Here is a 17,500-nt window from a genome sequence, read left to right on the forward strand (position 1 = left end):
CTCTGTCTTAAGGCTGAGTCACACAACGATATCGTTAACGATATCGTTGCAACGTCACGCTTTTGGTGACGTAGCAACGATCCCGCTAACGATCTCGTTATGTGTGACAGCGACCAACGATCAGGCCCCTGCTGGGAGATCGTTGGTCGTTGGGGAATGATCAGGACCATTTTTTGGTCGCTGATCACCCGCTGTCATCGCTGGATCGGCCGCGCTTAGTAACCCGATATTTACCCTGGTTACCATTGTAAAAGTTAAAAAAAAACAAAAAACAGTACATACTCACATTCTGATGTCTGTCACGTCCCCCGGCGTCCACAGGGTTAAAACTGCTTTCGGCAGGAGCGCTGCTAATGCACGCGCTCCGGCCGAGAGCTTCCCTGCACTGACTGTCAGCGCCGGCCATAAAGCAGAGCACAGCGGTGACATCACCGCTGTTACTGCCGGCGCTGACACATTCAGTGCAGGGAAGCTCTCGGCAGCAGCGCTCTTGCCGAAAGCAGTTTTAACCCTGTGGACGTCGGCGGGGGACGTGACAGACATCAGAATGTGAGTATGTAGTGTTTTTTTTTTTTTACTTTTACAATGGTAACCAGGGTAAATATCGGGTTACTAAGCGCGGCCCTGCACTTAGTAACCCGATGTTTACCCTGGTTACCCGGGTGCTGCAGGGGGACTTCGGCATCGTTGAAGACAGTTTCAACGATGCCGAAGTCGTTCCCCTGATCGTTGGTCGCTGGAGAGAGCCGTCTGTGTGACAGCTCACTAGCGACCACACAACGACTTACCAACGATCACGGCCAGGTCGTATCGCTGGTCGTGATCGTTGGTAAGTCGTTTAGTGTAACTCCAGCTTTAGAGCAGGAAGATAAGACACTGTCCATAGTCCCACCACGGAGAACAGGCATCTCATTAAGGTTACTTTCACACATCAGGCTTTTGCCGTTGACCAGACAATCCGTCGAATGCTGAAAAAAACTGATCCGTCGCAGATTGTGAAAAACTGATGCGACGGATCCGTTTTTTCAACGGATCCGACTAGCATATCCAGATAATCGGATTAAAAAAAATTTGTAGAATGCTCAATTTTAAAAAGAACAGAATCTGGCGCCGGAATTCATCACTTTCCGGTTCCTTCCAGTTCCCATAGGCTTTTATTCTACCAAAAAGTCGGAAGCGCCAGATCTGTAGCCTAAAGGTACCGTCACATTAAGCGACGCTGCAGCGATATAAACAACGATGCCGAAGTCCCCGGGTAACCAGGGTAAACATCGGGTTACTAAGCGCAGGGCCGCGCTTAGTAACCCGATGTTTACCCTGGTTACCATTGTAAATGTAAAAAAAAAAACAGTACATACTCACCTTCTGATGTCCGTCAGGTCCCTGGCCGTCTGCTTCCCGCACGGACTGTGAGCTCACTGGCGCACTGGAACCTAGAGGGCCCTAAAGGTCCCTTTAACGCACATATCAAGACTATTATGTTTGAATTGGAGCCCCCAAGCTTCGCCACAGACTATAGTGCTGTCAGAGTTGTAAGGGTCCTCGTACCATACTTCAAAAAGCATTGCTCAATATTGCAGTCATCGTGTCATATAGCACTGTGTACTTGCATTAGCTCATTTAGTCCTTCAAACTAGCTAATTCTTCACTTTTTCATTAGGTGTATAATATCACGTGATAAAAAAAGCTGACTAGCTGAATCCTTCTAAGCTCTATGCAGAAACCGGAGGCCTCTTTTCCCTGCATGACTCATCATAACAACACTGCTCAAAAAAAATAAAAAATAAAGGGAACACGTAAACAACAGAATGTAACTCCAAGTAAATCAAACTTCTGTGAAATCAAACTGTCCACTTAGGAAGCAACACTGTTTGACAATCAATTTCACATGCTGTTGTGCAAATGGAATATACAACAGATGGAAATGATTGGCAATTATCCAGGCACGCTCAAAGGAGTGGTTCTGCAGGTGGGGACCACAGACCACATCTCAGTACCAATGCTTTCTGGCAGATGTTTTGTCACTTTTGAATGTTGGTTATGCTTTCACACTCGTGGTAGCATGAGACGGACTCTACAACCCACACAAGTGCTTCAGGTAGTGCAGCTCATCCAGGATGGCACATCAATGCGAGCTGTGGCAAGAAGGTTTGCTGTGTCTGTCAGTGTAGTGTCCAGAGGCTGGAGGCACCACCAGAAGACAGGCCAGTACACCAGGAGACGTGGAGGGAGACGTGGAGGGGGCCGTGGGAGGGCAACAACCCAGCAGCAGGACCGCTATCTCAGCCTTTGTGCAAGGAGGAACAGGAGGAGCACTGCCAGAGCCCTGCAAAATGACCTCCAGCAAGGCCACAAATGTGCATGTGTCTGCACAAACGGTTAGAAACCGACTCCATGAGGATGGTCTGAGTGCCCGACGTCCACAGATGGCGGTTGTGCTCACAGCCCAACACCATGCAGGACGATTGACATTTGCCACAAAACACCAGGATTGGCAAATTCACCACTGGCGCCCTGTGCGCTTCACAGACGAAAGCAGGTTCACACTGAGCACATGTGACAGACGTGACAGAGTCTGGAGACGCCGTGGAGAGCGATCTGCTGCCTGCGACATCCTTCAGCATGACCAGTTTGGCAGTGGTCAGTAATGGTGTGGGGTGGTATTTCTTTGGAGGGCGCACAGCCCTCCATGTGCTCGCCAGAGGTAGCCTGACTGCCATTAGGTACCGAGATGAGATCCTCAGATCCCTTGTGAGACCATATGCTGGTGCGGTTGGCCCTGGGTTCCTCCTAATGCAGGACAATGCCAGACCTCATGTGGCTGGAGTGTGTCAGCAGTTCCTGCAAGATGAAGGAATTGAAGCTATGGACTGGCCCGCCCGTTCCCCAGACCTGAATCTGATTGAACACATCATGTCTCGCACCATCCACCAACGTCATGTTGCACCACAGACTGTCCAGGAGTTGGCGGATGCTTTAGTCTAGGTCTGGGATGAGATCCCTCAGGAGACCATCTGCCGCCTCATCAGGAGCATGCCCAGGCATTGTAGGGAGGTCATACAGGCACGTGAAGGCCACACACACTACTGAGCATCTTTTCCTTGTCTTGGGGCATTTCCACTGAAGTTGGATGAGCCTGTAACTTCATTATCTACTTTGATTTTAAGCATCATTCCAACTCCAGACCTCCGTGGGATATTGTTGTAATTTACATTGATCATTTTTAGGTTTTATTGTTCTCAACACATTCCACTATGTAATGAATAAATATTTACAACTGGAATATTTCATTCAGTGATATCTAGGATGTGGGATTTTAGTGTTCCCTTTATTTTTTTTGAGCAGTGTACAATTCTATCTCACTTCAAAGTCCCTGGCAGGGGGGAGTAGCAGAGCAGCTGGGTCAGGAGTTGAAAAAAAGTGGAGTTGGGCTGCCAAGGACATTGCAGTGTAATAGAATTGTAGTTCTAATGATGAGTCATGCAGGGAAAAGAGACATCATGTTACTACATAGAGCTTAGAAAGATTCAGCTAGTCAGTTTTTATTCACATGACATCATATATCTAAAGGAAAAGAGAAGAATTAGCTGGGCAAAAGAGCAAAATTAGTAACTGTAAGTACACAGTGCTATATAATATGATGACCGCAATTTATTAATAGGATAAATATTTGCTAATGCTTCTTTCAGTTTTGCTCTATTAGATACAATACAAGCGTTACTTCAAAGGGAAACCATCCTCTGTACATGTGGGAGTCACATGAATCTGTACTAAGACGCTATACCTGCTTAGGGCTGTGTGGCCATGTTCTCCTACAGTTTAAGTACTGTACTGCAGTTACTTTTTTTTTTTTTATTGACAACAAAGTATATAATTCTCAGAGGTAGTGTGTCTAGGAATATGTCCGGCAAGCGTTTAAACAGATATTGTTATAGTACTGACAAACTCTGAAATAAAAATCTATGTTCACACCATGTTTTTGCTACATAATTGAGATGTACATTTTTTATTTATTTATTGCTAGCTGGTAAGAAAGTCCAAAATTGAAATGCAGGTGAGGTTTTCCAAAACCACTGGATGGTAAAGTATAGGAGAAAGAGACCACCTGCCAAACATAGCAAAAAGAGTGAAAAAAAAATGTATTCCATGCCAAAAGCACACGGTGGGTGGGTGTGTGTGGGTGTGTATACACTATGCATACATACACTCACGATCACAGCAAAACTACAATAATTTAATAATGCAAATTATGGGATTTATTTATACCCCTAAAATCATAACAAAAATGTAATCAGTAGCGTATAAAATAAATGTTGATTAAATGTTAACACAGTGTAAGCAATGAATGATATATGCCTTCATCCTACGAAATTATAGAATATATAAGTGTATAAGGTGTGTGAGGCATAAACACATCGCAGGTACAGAACAGGACACGGCTGATAAGCATGAACATGGTGTGAACTTAGCCCTCCTGATATTTCTCACCCCATCCATCACCTGGCCGGAGGTAATGATTAAGGCACAATCAGCAGATCTGGCTGGGGCCCTGGATAGAAGAGCGCGGACCCTCCTCCCCAGGGTCCTCCTCGGGAGCTGCAGTGGTGTCTGTCGAGGTCCAAGGCTGGATTCCCACAAGGGCACAGAAGAACAAGGAGCCAGGACCAGCCAATGTTACTCTTATGGTCTGTGCAGTTGCATTGCAGAGGATGAAGAATGAATGAGGAAATCCGCTGCACAATTTAACCAATTTCAGCCTGGAAATCCGCAACCTGTGTAAATTTAGGCTGGGGATTTTGGGTGCAGTTGGGTGGATGAGATTTTGTGAAATCTCATTTATGATGCTCCTACTGCAACACACTGCAGATTTTGTGCCTAGATAATCTGCGGCATAGACAGCCCTTAAAGGGGTTGTCTGATGACAGACAATTGCAGGATAGGGTATAAATGCGAGATCGGTGGGGGTCAGACATCTGGCACCTCCTGCCGATAAACTGTACACTGTGACATAGTCCTTCCAGCCTTTCATACTGTGTGATTTCAGGTTTCTGAGAGAAAACAAACGTTAATAGCCTGCGTGCAATAAAGCATTAAGACCACACCCAGGCCCATGCTGTGTGACATAAGCACATAAGTTCCGCTTATATTAAGAGCAACGAATCACATTCACAAACATGTATGTCAAAGGTTAAGGGGCTCCTCAGAGCCAAAACCATGCCAGACACAACTGGGGAACGGACTTCCCAGCACACAGCAGACTTCCTGTCCAATAATCCCATAGCCAAACCCTAGCACCAGTATCTCTCCAGGCAGAAGTGGCTGATACCAGAGAACAGCAGCTTGCAATCCATTTATAGCAAGTGTGACCATCAAATACAATGTCCCAACTGTAAAAGCTGGTCTCTTTCCGGTATACATATCTGTGAAGGCTCATCAATGGCTTCTTTATATAACCAGCCCTATGTGGCAGAAATAATACAGACATAGCAGAGCCGAACCTGTCATTCACCTTCTTCTGTGTGTTTACATAGGACTGCAAGTCACTCCCTTGCATTGTAACATAGCAAGTTATCTAGCTGAATGTCAGTGACAAATTAGGCTCTGCTACATCTGCGCGCATTACATCTGTTCTATACAAGCGTGTGAATAAAAAACAAGACACGTTTGATGATTTTCCCAAAAGACAGAATCAGGCAAAACTTGGCACATAAACGTATAGCTAGAAGACAATGGCACAATTCCTTGCCCCACGAGCTGGTCACACCGGGAGAAATACAACGGGAGAAATACAACGGGAGAAATACAACGGGAGAAACACACCGGGAGAAATGAAGGAGCGCATGCAGAGCGGACTTACCTGCTGCCTCTTGGGCCACTGGACAATGGGGACTCCGGTGAGGGCGAGTTCAGGTGGGTCCTGTGCGTGTTCCTCCAGAAGCTTCTATCACCCTCCAGGGAACAGGGAGAAAGAAAAGGAGGGGCAGGTTACACAGTGTGTGTGGACATACGCTGCAGCAGGACATGCCCCCGACAGTGCCACCCTGCCATCTGGGCTAGCGGCGCTGCACCACACACTGACCAGGCGAGGACCATGAGCAGCAGGGCGGGGGCCACACAGATGCCACACACCACTCACCCCGTGTCAGCACTGAGCAGCAGCACATTTCCTGCCACTCGCCAGCTCAGTCCGTGGGAGGGAGCCGGGCTGCTGCAGTCCTCATGCCGCCAGCCTCACAGCCGAGCACACCGGCTCCCGCCTGCCTCATGCCAAGCCGCCTGCGACCGCCCGGACAGATCCCTCCCGGCCGCCTGCACTTGCCACACACTCTTCCCAGCAGTGCTTTGCAGGAGGCGGGGAGTAGGTCACACAAAAGAGGGGGAAGGGGCGGCCGGGCCCGAGGAGGGAAGCAGACGGAGGAGGTGGGGTGGGGAGCAGCCTCCTCATTGGCCGAGGACGAGACTCTCCTCCCTCTGCACAACTGTCCTGACTTCCCGTCTCTCACCCCAGGGGGAGGAAATGCGGAGCCATACTGCAGCACACATGCCCAGAGCTGTACCGGGGGGGATCCTGCAGCACACATGCCCAGAGCTGTACGGGGGGGGGATCCTGCAGCACACATGCCCAGAGCTGTACGGGGGGGGATCCTGCAGCACACATGCCCAGAGCTGTAGGGGGGGATCCTGCAGCACACATGCCCAGAGCTATAGAGGGAGGGATCCTGCAGCACACATGCCCAGAGCTGTACGGGGGGGATCCTGCAGCACACATGCCCAGAGCTGTACGGGGGGGGATCCTGCAGCACACATGCCCAGAGCTGTAGGGGGGGATCCTGCAGCACACATGCCCAGAGCTATAGAGGGAGGGATCCTGCAGCACACATGCCCAGAGCTGTACGGGGGGGATCCTGCAGCACACATGCCCAGAGCTGTACCGGGGGGGATCCTGCAGCACACATGCCCAGAGCTGTACCGGGGGGGATCCTGCAGCACACATGCCCAGAGCTGTACGGGGGGGGATCCTGCAGCACACATGCCCAGAGCTGTACGGGGGGGGGATCCTGCAGCACACATGCCCAGAGCTGTAGGGGGGGATCCTGCAGCACACATGCCCAGAGCTGTAGGGGGGGATCCTGCAGCACACATGCCCAGAGCTGTACCGGGGGGGAATCCTGCAGCACACATGCCCAGAGCTGTACCGGGGGGGGATCCTGCAGCACACATGCCCAGAGCTGTAGGGGGGGATCCTGCAGCACACATGCCCAGAGCTATAGAGGGAGGGATCCTGCAGCACACATGCCCAGAGCTGTACGGGGGGGATCCTGCAGCACACATGCCCAGAGCTGTACCGGGGGGATCCTGCAGCACACATGCCCAGAGCTGTACCGGGGGGATCCTGCAGCACACATGCCCAGAGCTGTACCGGGGGGATCCTGCAGCACACATGCCCAGAGCTGTAGGGGGGGATCCTGCAGCACACATGCCCAGAGCTATAGAGGGAGGGATCCTGCAGCACACATGCCCAGAGCTGTACGGGGGGAATCCTGCAGCACACATGCCCAGAGCTATAGAGGGAGGGATCCTGCAGCACACATGCCCAGAGATGTAGGGGGGGATCCTGCAGCACACATGCCCAGAGCTATAGAGGGAGGGATCCTGCAGCACACATGCCCAGAGCTGTACGGGGGGAATCCTGCAGCACACATGCCCAGAGCTGTACGGGGGGAATCCTGCAGCACACATGCCCAGAGCTAGAGGGAGGGATCCTGCAGCACACATGCCCAGAGATGTACCGGGGGGATCCTGCAGCACACATGCCCAGAGCTATAGAGGGAGGGATCCTGCAGCATACATGCCCAGAGCTGTACCGGGGGGATCCTGCAGCACACATGCCCAGAGATGTACCGGGGGGATCCTGCAGCACACATGCCCAGAGCTATAGAGGGAGGGATCCTGCAGCATACATGCCCAGAGCTGTACCGGGGGGATCCTGCAGCACACATGCCCAGAGCTGTAACGGGGGGATCCTGCAGCACACATGCCCAGAGCTATAGAGGGAGGGATCCTGAGGCACACATGCCCAGAGCTGTAGCGGGGGAAATCCTGCAGCACACATGCCCAGAGCTGTACGGGGGGGGGGAATCCTGCAGCACACATGCCCAGAGCTGTACGGGGGGATCCTGCAGCACACATGCCCAGAGCTGTACGGGGGGGATCCTGCAGCACACATGCCCAGAGCTGTACGGGGGGGATCCTGCAGCACACATGCCCAGAGCTGTACGGGGGGATCCTGCAGCACACATGCCCAGAGCTGTACGGGGGGGATCCTGCAGCACACATGCCCAGAGCTGTACGGGGGGGATCCTGCAGCACACATGCCCAGAGCTATGGAGGGAGGGATCCTGCAGCACACATGCCCAGAGCTATAGAGGGAGGGATCCTGCAGCACACATGCCCAGAGCTGTACGGGGGGAATCCTGCAGCACACATGCCCAGAGCTATAGAGGGAGGGATCCTGCAGCACACATGCCCAGAGATGTACCGGGGGGATCCTGCAGCACACATGCCCAGAGCTATAGAGGGAGGGATCCTGCAGCATACATGCCCAGAGCTGTACCGGGGGGATCCTGCAGCACACATGCCCAGAGCTGTACCGGGGGGATCCTGCAGCACACATGCCCAGAGCTGTAACGGGGGGATCCTGCAGCACACATGCCCAGAGCTATAGAGGGAGGGATCCTGCAGCACACATGCCCAGAGCTGTACCGGGGGAAATCCTGCAGCACACATGCCCAGAGCTGTACGGGGGGGGGAATCCTGCAGCACACATGCCCAGAGCTGTACAGGGGGGATCCTGCAGCACACATGCCCAGAGCTGTACGGGGGGGATCCTGCAGCACACATGCCCAGAGCTGTACGGGGGGGGATCCTGCAGCACACATGCCCAGAGCTGTACGGGGGGATCCTGCAGCACACATGCCCAGAGCTGTACGGGGGGGATCCTGCAGCACACATGCCCAGAGCTGTACCGGGGGGATCCTGCAGCACACATGCCCAGAGCTGTACCGGGGGGATCCTGCAGCACACATGCCCAGAGCTATAGAGGGAGGGATCCTGCAGCACACATGCCCAGAGCTATAGAGGGAGGGATCCTGCAGCACACATGCCCAGAGCTGTACCGGGGGGATCATGCAGCACACATGCCCAGAGCTATACCGGGGGGGGGGGGGGGGATCCTGCAGCACACATGCCCAGAGCTGTACCGGGGGGATCATGCAGCACACATGCCCAGAGCTATACCGGGGGGGGGGGGGGGATCCTGCAGCACACATGCCCAGAGCTGTACCGGGGGGATCCTGCAGCACACATGCCCAGAGCTGTACGGGGGGAATCCTGCAGCACACATGCCCAGAGCTATAGAGGGAGGGATCCTGCAGCACACATGCCCAGAGCTGTACCGGGGGGGATCCTGCAGCACACATGCCCAGAGCTGTACGGGGGGAATCCTGCAGCACACATGCCCAGAGCTGTACCAGGGGGATCCTGCAGCACACATGCCCAGAGCTGTACCGGGGGGATCCTGCAGCACACATGCCCAGAGCTGTACCGGGGGGGATCCTGCAGCACACATGCCCAGAGTTGTACCGGGGGGGGGATCCTGCAGCACACATGCCCAGAGCTGTACCGGGGGGATCCTGCAGCACACATGCCCAGAGCTATAGAGGGAGGGATCCTGCAGCACACATGCCCAGAGCTGTAGGGGGGATCCTGCAGCACACATGCCCAGAGCTTTAGAGGGAGGGATCCTGCAGCACATATGCCCAGAGCTGTACCGGGGGGATCCTGCAGCACACATGCCCAGAGCTGTAGGGGGGAATCCTGCAGCACACATGCCCAGAGCTGTACCGGGGGCATCCTGCAGCACACATGCCCAGAGCTATAGAGGGAGGGATCCTGCAGCACACATGCCCAGAGCTGTAGGGGGGGATCCTGCAGCACACATGCCCAGAGCTGTACGGGGGGGATCCTGCAGCACACATGCCCAGAGCTGTAGGGGGGGATCCTGCAGCACACATGCCCAGAGCTGTACGGGGGGGATCCTGCAGCACACATGCCCAGAGCTGTAGGGGGGGATCCTGCAGCACACATGCCCAGAGCTGTACCGGGGGGGATCATGCAGCACACATGCCCAGAGCTGTAGGGGGGGATCCTGCAGCACACATGCCCAGAGCTGTACGGGGGGATCCTGCAGCACACATGCCCAGAGCTGTACCGGGGGGATCCTGCAGCACACATGCCCAGAGCTATAGAGGGAGGGATCCTGCAGCACACATGCCCAGAGCTGTACCGGGGGGATCCTGCAGCACACATGCCCAGAGCTGTACCAGGGGGATCATGCAGCACACATGCCCAGAGCTGTAGGGGGGGATCCTGCAGCACACATGCCCAGAGCTGTACGGGGGGGATCCTGCAGCACACATGCCCAGAGCTGTAGGGGGGATCCTGCAGCACACATGCCCAGAGCTGTACCGGGGGGATCCTGCAGCACACATGCCCAGAGCTGTAGGGGGGATCCTGCAGCACACATGCCCAGAGCTATAGAGGGAGGTATCCTGCAGCACACATGCCCAGAGCTGTAGAGGGGGGATCCCGCAGCACACATGCCCAGAGCTGTAGAGGGGGGATCCTGCAGCACACATGCCCAGAGCTGTAGAGGGGGGATCCTGCAGCACACATGCCGTAACACCATCAAAAGGACACTACAGAAACAGCATACCGCTGTCATAGAGCAACAGTGTCCAGCATTTGCACATCTCACATGATATATATATTGTGCTGCACAAGTTCTCTGAAATTCTCTACCCCACGCAATGCAGTCAATTCCCAATATCTGCAGTTTTAAGCATGCTCTAAAAACATCTTGACTGGCCTATCACATCACCAATGTTATCTGTTCTCCCTCAGGATCTGGTCCTTTCTATTACTTTTTCCACACCCTCCATGCGCTCCGCAGCCCTTGTTATCTGGACATTTACACATACTAGCTGGTGACCTGTTCACGCAGCATTACATTAATTCCTTCTATATTATTTCAAAACACTCTTTTTCAGTATTCCTTTTTGATCTCTGTTCATACTGCACTCACACACAAATGATATAACATTAGAAAGGTAAACTTGCCCCCTTCAGCAAGAAAATAGCCAAACAAACCACACATCCACGATGTGATCACAAAATACATTTTACACATTAATATTCATAAAACTGCAGTACGAAAAAATGACCTGCAGGTGGCACCACACTAACCCAAAGCATACTGCCACAAAGCTGAAACAAATCCTAACCTTTGCCTTGGGGGCTTTCCAGCTTACCGAACTCTTTCCCCAGCCGATTTCAGGCAGGTACATGTAAAATATTTGCTACATATGTGGAAGTAGAATAAAAGTTAAACTTTACCTGTTTAAGGCTTCAACTTTAAAACTGAAGATATAAATGAATGCAGCCTAAACTAAACAGGTTCTGAGTAGTGATGAGCGAGTGTACTCTTTGCTTGGGTTTTCTCGAGCACGTGTGGGTCGTCTCAGAGTATTTGTAACCGCTTGGAGATTTAATTTTTGTTGACGCAGCTGAATGATTTACGGCTGCTAGCCAGCCTGAGTACATGTGTGGGTTACCTGGTTGCTAGGGAATCCCCACATGTATTCAAGCAGTCTTTACCTTGTGTAACCAAAATGAAGAGATGATCCAGCTTCCATATAAAATGTAAAAGTTTAATCCAACATATTAAAATGAGGAGACGACTCCTGGGACGGCATCATACACATAGTAAGGCGAGCGACGCGTTTCGACCTAGCGGTCTTAAGACCGCTAGGTCGAAACGCGTCGCTCGCCTTACTATGTGTATGATGCCGTCCCAGGAGTCGTCTCCTCATTTTAATATGTTGGATTAAACTTTTACATTTTATATGGAAGCTGGATCATCTCTTCATTTTGGATACTTGCTACGTCACGTCAGGACGGAGATCCGTGCTTTCTGCATTTCCTCGGTGTGCTGGCTCCCTGCCTTTGTCTTTACCTTGTGTAAGCAGGGCCCTCATTGTTCTCATGACTTATGCGTTTAGATTAATGTGTATGGGGCCTTAAGTTGGCTGAACCCACCAATATTGACAGGTTCGGCTGACAGTAATGTGTATGGGGACATCGCCCGACTGCTGTCAACTGTGTGTGTCCAATGTCAGACTGCTGATCGCATGGTTTGCCCCGAGTTAAGCTGCTGGCTGACATGTCACGAGGGCTTTCTCTGGAAGGCACAGGAGCACCTATGTATGGGAGTGTCATCTCAGTTGGCTGAAGGGCAATCAGCAGAAACATCGTTCAGTTGACAGCCATCCAAAGCGTATGGCCAACCTTACCCTCTAACATAGTATATTGTTTGGATATCTCACCTCTGCTCTGTAAAGTGCTGTAGAATATGTTGACAATGTGCAAATCAAATTATTATATTATGGAGAAGGGTGTTGGATTCAACCCCTTTAAGATGGGTGACAAGAATCGCTCCTACAGGGGTGTCTCCCAGCTGTCAGGGAATCTACCAGTATTATTGTGGTGTGTTTTGTTCTGAGGCAAAAATGCTGAGTTTTACAGTCCCGGAAAAGGGAATGGGATTTCTAAAAGCTCATCCTCATGCTCCGTTTTTTGTGCTGCCGGTAGTGTTTGGAAAACCGCATCATGTCAAATCTTTCAGTGTTTATGCAACAATTTTCACTTAAATGCTGCAGGAACATGATAAATAAGAATACTGCATACAGCGGTTTTTCTACCAAAACTGGTTTTTGATGTAGGTGAAAAAAAAAAGAAAGCTGCGAAAACACAAGGTGTGAACCTACCACTGCGCCTAGAAAAGAGGATATTTACATTAAGTGCGCCACCCCAAGAAACAGACGGCACCAGTGGTAACGCCGGACCCATGGTGCACAGGGTGTGAGTAATCATGCTAACGAGCAGATTCCCAGTACACAACCCTCAGTGTGCAGACCGGAGAAGGTGCACAACCGGACCTTCCGGAAATAGCAGGAGATCCCCTGTGTGTAAGTATTACATGCTCCACCTACACTAGTTTTCTGATGTACAAAACCTTTCCAGTTACGGTATATAGTGTAATAAAGCACTGATACTCACCAGACACAAACTAGTATCCTGAGTAGATTTAATCAAGAAGGGTGTGTATAATATGCTGGTCTTCGTAAGGCCCTCTCCTCCTGCGCAGCTATAACGCCTCGGTAAGGCTACTTTCACACTAGCGTTTCTTGCAATCCGTCGCAATGCGTCGTTTGGCCGAAAAAACGCATCCTGCAAAAGTGCTTGCAGGATGCGTTTTTTCCCCATAGACTAACATTAAGCGACGTATTGCGACGGATTGACACGTCGCAACCATCGTGCGACGGTTGTGGCGGAACGTCGGCACAAAACAACGCTACATGTAACGTTTTTTGCCACCAACGGTCCGCTTTTTCCGACCGCGCATGTGCGGCCGGAACTCTGCCCCCACCTCCCCGCACCTCACAATGGGGCGGCGGATGCGCTGGAAAAATGCATCCGCTGCCCCCGTTGTGCGGCGCAGAGAACGCTAGCGTCGGTAACCTCGGCCCAACGCACTGCGACGGGCCGAGCCCGACGCTAGTGTGAAAGTAGCCTAAGTCCCCCTCCTCGTGTGCAGCTATAACGCCTCAGTAAGTCGCCCTCCTCGTGTGCAGCTATAACTCCTCAGTAAGTCGCCCTTCTAGTGTGCAGCTATAACGCCTCGGTAAGTCGCCCTCCTCGTGTGCAGCTATAACGCCTCGGTATGTCGCCCTCCTCGTGTGCAGCTATAACTCCTCAGTAAGTCGCCCTTCTAGTGTGCAGCTATAACGCCTTGGTAAGTCGCCCTCCTCGTGAGCAGCTATAACGCCTCGGTATGTCGCCCTCCTCGTGTGCAGCTATAACTCCTTGGTAAGTCGCCCTTCTAGTGTGCAGCTATAACGCCTTGGTAAGTCGCCCTCCTCGTGAGCAGCTATAACACCTCAGTAAGTCGCCCTCCTCGTGTGCAGCTATAACACCTCAGTAAGTCGCCCTCCTCGTGTGCAGCTATAACACCTCAGTAAGTCGCCCTCCTCGTGTGCAGCTATAACACCTCAGTAAGTCGCCCTCCTCGTGTGCAGCTATAACGCCTCAGTAAGTCGCCCTCCTCGTGTGCAGCTATAACACCTCAGTAAGTCGCCCTCCTCGTGTGCAGCTATAACTCCTCAGTAAGTCGCCCTCCTCGTGTGCAGCTATAACTCCTCAGTAAGTCGCCCTTCTCGTGTGCAGCTATAACACCTCAGTAAGTCACCCTCCTCGTGTGCAGCTACAACTCCTCAGTAAGACGCCCTTCTAGTGTGCAGCTATAACGCCTCGGTAAGTCTCCCTCCTCGTGTGCAGCTATAACACCTCGGTATGTCGCCCTCCTCGTGTGCAGCTATAACTCCTCAGTAAGTCGCCCTTCTAGTGTGCAGCTATAACACCTCGGTAAGTCGCCCTCCTCGTGTGCAGCTATAACGCCTCGGTATGTCGCCCTCCTCGTGTGCAGCTATAACTCCTCAGTAAGTCGCCCTTCTAGTGTGCAGCTATAACGCCTTGGTAAGTCGCCCTCCTCGTGAGCAGCTATAACGCCTCGGTATGTCGCCCTCCTCGTGTGCAGCTATAACTCCTTGGTAAGTCGCCCTTCTAGTGTGCAGCTATAACGCCTTGGTAAGTCGCCCTCCTCGTGAGCAGCTATAACACCTCAGTAAGTCGCCCTCCTCGTGTGCAGCTATAACACCTCAGTAAGTCGCCCTCCTCGTGTGCAGCTATAACACCTCAGTAAGTCGCCCTCCTCGTGTGCAGCTATAACACCTCAGTAAGTCGCCCTCCTCGTGTGCAGCTATAACGCCTCAGTAAGTCGCCCTCCTCGTGTGCAGCTATAACACCTCAGTAAGTCGCCCTCCTCGTGTGCAGCTATAACTCCTCAGTAAGTCGCCCTCCTCGTGTGCAGCTATAACTCCTCAGTAAGTCGCCCTTCTCGTGTGCAGCTATAACACCTCAGTAAGTCACCCTCCTCGTGTGCAGCTACAACTCCTCAGTAAGACGCCCTTCTAGTGTGCAGCTATAACGCCTCGGTAAGTCTCCCTCCTCGTGTGCAGCTATAACACCTCGGTATGTCGCCCTCCTCGTGTGCAGCTATAACTCCTCAGTAAGTCGCCCTTCTAGTGTGCAGCTATAACGCCTCGGTAAGTCGCCCTCCTCGTGTGCAGCTATAACGCCTCGGTATGTCGCCCTCCTCGTGTGCAGCTATAACTCCTCAGTAAGTCGCCCTTCTAGTGTGCAGCTATAACGCCTCGGTAAGTCGCCCTCCTCGTGTGCAGCTATAACGCCTCGGTAAGTCGCCCTCCTCGTGTGCAGCTATAACGCCTCGGTATGTCGCCCTCCTCGTGTGCAGCTATAACTCCTCAGTAAGTCGCCCTTCTAGTGTGCAGCTATAACGCCTCGGTAAGTCGCCCTCCTCGTGTGCAGCTATAACACCTCGGTAAGTCGCCCTCCTCGTGTGCAGCTATAACGCCTCGGTAAGTCGCCCTCCTCGTGTGCAGCTATAACGCCTCGGTATGTCGCCCTCCTCGTGTGCAGCTATAACTCCTCAGTAAGTCGCCCTTCTAGTGTGCAGCTATAACGCCTCGGTAAGTCTCCCTCCTCGTGTGCAGCTATAACACCTCGGTAAGTCGCCCTCCTCGTGTGCAGCTATAACGCCTCGGTATGTCGCCCTCCTCGTGTGCAGCTATAACTCCTCAGTAAGTCGCCCTTCTAGTGTGCAGCTATAACGCCTTGGTAAGTCGCCCTCCTCGTGAGCAGCTATAACGCCTCGGTATGTCGCCCTCCTCGTGTGCAGCTATAACTCCTTGGTAAGTCGCCCTTCTAGTGTGCAGCTATAACGCCTTGGTAAGTCGCCCTCCTCGTGAGCAGCTATAACACCTCAGTAAGTCGCCCTCCTCGTGTGCAGCTATAACACCTCAGTAAGTCGCCCTCCTCGTGTGCAGCTTTAACTCCTCAGTAAGACGCCCTTCTAGTGTGCAGCTATAACGCCTCGGTAAGTCGCCCTCCTCATGTGCAGCTATAACACCTCGGTAAGTCTCCCTCCTCGTGTGCAGCTAGAACACCTCGGTCCCTCCTCGTGTGCAGCTATAACACCTCGGTAAGTCTCCCTCCTCGTGTGCAGCTATAACACCTCGGTAAGTCTCCCTCCTCGTGTGCAGCTATAACACCTCGGTAAGTCTCCCTCCTCGTGTGCAGCTATAACACCTCGATAAGTCTCCCTCCTCGTGTGCAGCTATAACACCTCGGTAAGTCTCCCTCCTCGTGTGCAGCTATAACACCTCGGTAAGTCTCCCTCCTCGTGTGCAGCTATAACACCTCGGTAAGTCTCCCTCCTCGTATGCAGCTATAACACCTTGGTAAGTCCCCCTCCTTCTCGTGTGCAGCTATAACACTTTGGTAAGGCTACTTTCACACTAGCGTCTTTCGACGCACGTCGCAATGAGTCGTTTTGGAGAAAAAACGCATCCTGCAAAGTTGCCCGCAGGATGCGTTTTTTCTCCATAGGCTTGCATTAGCGACGCATTGCGACATATGGCCACACGTCGCATCCTTCGTACGACGGATGCGTCGTGTTTTGGCGGACCGTCGGCACACAAAACACGTTCCATGTAACGTTTTTTTGCACGTCGTGTCTGCCTTTTTCGACCGCAGCCGAAACTCCGCCCCCTCCTCCCTGGACATTACGATGGGGCAGTGGATGCGTTGAAAAACTGCATCCGCTGCCCCCATTGGGCTTTTATTTCACAGCATGCATCGGTATGTCAGGTGACACATGGCGACGGCCCCATACCGACGCTAGTGTGAAAGTAGCCTAAGTCGCCCTCCTCGTGTGTAGCTATAACACCTCGGTAAGTCCCCCTCCTCCTCGTGTGCAGCTATAACTCCTCAGTAAGTCACCCTCCTTGTGTGCAGCTATAACACCTCGGTAAGTCCCCCTCCTCGTGTGCAGCTATAACGCCTCGGTAAGTCGCCCTCCTCGTGTGCAGCTACAACGCCTCAGTAAATCACCATGTATCAAGCATGTATTGGAAGCTTTAGGGTATGTGCACACGCTGCGGATTTTGCTGCGGATCCGCAGCAGTTTTCCATACGGTGTACAGTACAATGTAACCCTATGGAAAACAAAATCCGCAGTGCACACGATGCAGAAAAATCCGCGCGAAAAAAAGAAGGAGCATGTCACTTCTTTCTGCAGATTCCACTGCGGATTTCATCTTGCACCAATAGGAAAGTGCAGTTGAAAACCCGCAGAGGAATCCGCAGAAGAAACCGCACAAAAATCCGCAATGAAAACCGCAGCGGTTTTGCACTGCGGATTTTGCAAAACCGCTGCGGAAAAATCTGCATCGTGTGCACATGG

At 52.3% G+C, this 17,500-nt stretch overlaps 1 protein-coding gene across 6 annotated transcripts in view; it reads right to left on the reverse strand.

Annotated features, from left to right (window-relative positions):
* The window catches only part of KDM2A (lysine demethylase 2A), a 243,392-nt gene that overhangs the window by 46,433 nt on the left and 179,459 nt on the right, over nucleotides 1–17,500 (reverse strand). For all 6 annotated transcript variants that reach the window (XM_077250846.1, XM_077250841.1, XM_077250845.1 and 3 more), the window contains exon 13: nucleotides 5,858–5,941. In XM_077250846.1, the coding sequence (XP_077106961.1) occupies nucleotides 5,858–5,941 (84 nt within the window). The remainder of the gene's footprint in view (nucleotides 1–5,857; nucleotides 5,942–17,500) is intronic.

This window comes from Ranitomeya variabilis, chromosome 4 (genome assembly GCF_051348905.1).
Source record: "Ranitomeya variabilis isolate aRanVar5 chromosome 4, aRanVar5.hap1, whole genome shotgun sequence".
NCBI classification, from domain to species: domain Eukaryota; kingdom Metazoa; phylum Chordata; class Amphibia; order Anura; family Dendrobatidae; genus Ranitomeya; species Ranitomeya variabilis.